Source organism: Eublepharis macularius, chromosome 12, assembly GCF_028583425.1.
Source record: "Eublepharis macularius isolate TG4126 chromosome 12, MPM_Emac_v1.0, whole genome shotgun sequence".
Classification (NCBI taxonomy): Eukaryota; Metazoa; Chordata; class Lepidosauria; order Squamata; family Eublepharidae; genus Eublepharis; species Eublepharis macularius.
The window spans coordinates 50,150,471-50,153,444 of record NC_072801.1 but is presented as its reverse complement, the minus strand read 5'-3'; the positions used below and the strand labels follow the sequence as shown (position 1 = coordinate 50,153,444).

The 2,974-nt window shown below is 40.5% G+C and overlaps 1 protein-coding gene across 1 annotated transcript; it reads right to left on the bottom strand.

Moving 5' to 3' along the window:
- Nucleotides 1-700: 700 nt before the first annotated feature.
- On the bottom strand, nucleotides 701-1,648 carry LOC129339170 (olfactory receptor 2F1-like). Its single transcript, XM_054993774.1, has one exon. The coding sequence runs from the start codon at nucleotides 1,646-1,648 to the stop codon at nucleotides 701-703; it is 948 nt and encodes a 315-aa protein (XP_054849749.1).
- Between the last annotated feature and the right edge of the window lie 1,326 nt (nucleotides 1,649-2,974).

Genomic DNA, 2,974 nt, shown 5'->3' with positions numbered 1-2,974 from the left:
CTGCTTTAGACAAGGAAAGCAGCAAAAGTGAAGGGATATTACATTTATACTTAGTACATTGCTCAGGGAAGATGAGGTATGGATTAGACGTTCTAAAGGCACACAGATCTCACCTGCACATTCAGCACCAAACATTTTTATCAATAAGTGGTGACTTATATGATTCAAAGTGCCATCTAAAGCAAAGTTACACTCTTCTAAACCCATAGACTTCACTATGAGGCTTTTATTGTATGTTTTAATTGTATATTCTTTTTGGAAGCCTCCCTGAGCTTGCTTGTGGGAAGGGTGGGATATTAAACAAGCAAGCAAGCAAGCAAGCAAACATCCCAAATCAGAAATACCAGAGACAGAATGTTCACATTCATGTTTTCCATTGGAGTCAGTTCACAAATTTAGCTGCAAGTCACCATGATGAATAATTATGTGATGAAAGAGGATATGTGGGCCAGTCTTTAATCTCCAAAAACCCCAAATGCCCATCAAATTATGGGTGGGATCTGGTCAGTATTTTGCTCAATCCCTTCCCAATTCTCCAGTTAACTACAGCCATTATCACTAATGGCTTTTGTCCATGAAGGTCTCACAGTACCCAACACAGACTTTTTGGGTGGTGAAATGGGATGGGACCCCCTCCTTCCTTTTTCACTAGTGGAAAAGCTGGTGAATTCTATGCTATACCTACACATTCAGATACGATTCATTGTCTTTCCAAGAGGATATTTTTCCTGTGTGCTATTTTAGTTAGGGCTCCCTTTACTTCCTTATTCCTTAAGCTGTATATGAGAGGGTTGAGCATGGGTGTAACCACTACATAAAGGAAAGAAAGAATCTTGTCCCGGTCAGAAGACATGTTGGCTTTAGGAGCCAAGTATGCAAACATTGCTGTGCCATAGCAGAGAGTGACCACAGTCAGGTGAGAAGTGCATGTGGAAAAGGCTCTGTGCTGGCCTTCTTCAGAACGGATGCTCAGGATAGCATTAATTATATACATATAGGAGAACATGACCAGAAGGCAGGGGATGAACAGGACAAAGACTCCTGACACCGTGAGTGCAACATCATTGACAAAAGTATCCGAACATGCCAACTTGATAACTGCCAGGAGTTCACAACCAAAGTGGTTGATGACGTTGTAGCTACAGTAGTGAAGGTGCAATGTGAATGAAGTATGAATCAAGGCATTGAGAAAGCCAGAGGTCCAGGAAACCATCATCAATTGGATACACACTTTCCTGCTCATTATGTTCTTGTAATGCAAAGGATGGCAGACTGCCACATATCTGTCATAGGCCATAACTGCCAATAGGATAAATTCAGTGCTGCCCAGGAAGAAACCAACGTAAAGCTGAGCCATGCACCGGTCAAAGGAGATGTTTTTGTGACTGGCTAAGAAATGGACCAGCAACTGAGGCACCACAGCGGTTGTGTAGCAGATGTCCAGGAAGGACAGATTGCACAGGAAGAAGTACATGGGTGTGTTGAGTCGTGGGTCAATGCAGATGGCCACAATAATGAGTGTGTTCCCCACCAGAGTGATGAGGTACATACTGAAGACCACTGCAAAGAGAAACACATTGGTGCCTCGCTCTCTGGAGAATCCCAGAAGCACGAACTCTGTGACACTCGTCTGATTGTCTTGTCCCATCATCATGGTAATCTCTGAACTGAGGGAAAGAAAATAGAATTGCAAAGTTTGGTGTGACATACTTTTTTCCTGGTTGGAGTAATGACACCCCCCTTTGCTTCTAATCTAAGAATTCTACAGAGGCACCATTCTAAGTGGGGGGAGGATACCTTGAAATAATTATTTTCGCACACAGTAGTTACATCCATTTTTGTTCCTTCCCCTGTGCAAGCTTTGAATTAAATAGGTCAGCAAGGGATTTCAGTTTACTTAAGTTTGAACTGGGAAAAGCCTGTTGTGGAAGATATACATTCATGGAATAAGCATAAACACAAGGGTGAGGAAAGCAGCAGCAAAACAATATGTATTTGCATAGACATCTTTTGGGCATGTTCCATACGTGGACAAACTGTGTCAAACATTCACATGATCACTATCTACGAGGGAGTTAATAATCCATTGTATTCCGCAGTTCCACTCTTTGAATTGTATACATTATATTGAACACTATTCAAAGTAAACATGGCATGCAGCCCAATCTCTCCCATGCTGTGCATCCACAAGAGTAAGGGAGAACCAGTCTTGCAAAGATTTTGGAAGCTTTGTGGGGTAAGCTTTTAGTGGCTTGTGAGCAGAGGTAAATTATTATGATGGGATAGTTGCGTGCTCTCTTTTAGTTCATAATGTATTTCTGCAAAGTGTATTTTAGCTGGTTTTAATGCTATAGGCCATTTTCAGTCCCACTGAATGGCAGAAAAGTAGGGTATAAATATTTTAAATAAATAATACCTTCCAACGTATATTTCCAGCCTTTAGTATGTGATATACAGATTCCATATTCTGCTGCACATCTGATTCATTAGCTATTCTCTTTTGCTGTATATATATGTATGCTAGGTTTTCTAACCCATGGGATGTAGATCCCTTGTGATCTATTATGTATTTTCTCTTAATGAATAAAATTATCTTTGAAGCTTCAGCACATGCAGTTAGATTATTTAGACCATTCAAAACCATAGTTATGACTTTTTAAAAACAATCAATCTGATCATTTGCTTCTTTAAAAATCAGGTGTGTTTTTAAAAAGGGAAGACCTCAGTGAAGGCCAAATGTATGTAAGCACCAATGAGGACTTAGCCGGTGAGTTTTTTATAGTAGTTGGCTGTTCTGCTAGCAAAGACCTTTGGTCACATCTGACAAAGTTTTCCCTTAGACTTGTAGTAATACATGCTAGTTTCACTAAACAATTCACCCAGTGCAATTAATTATATTTCATCTCTCCTCCATGGAGCTCAGGAGAGCATACCCAGTTCTCCTGTCCCCATTTTGTCTTCTGAAGAACCCCAT

Excerpts from the sequence above, each read along its gene's own strand:
- LOC129339170 (XM_054993774.1), bottom strand. The coding sequence starts at position 1,648 with ATGGGACAAGACAATCAGACGAGTGTCACAGAGTTCGTGCTTCTGGGA.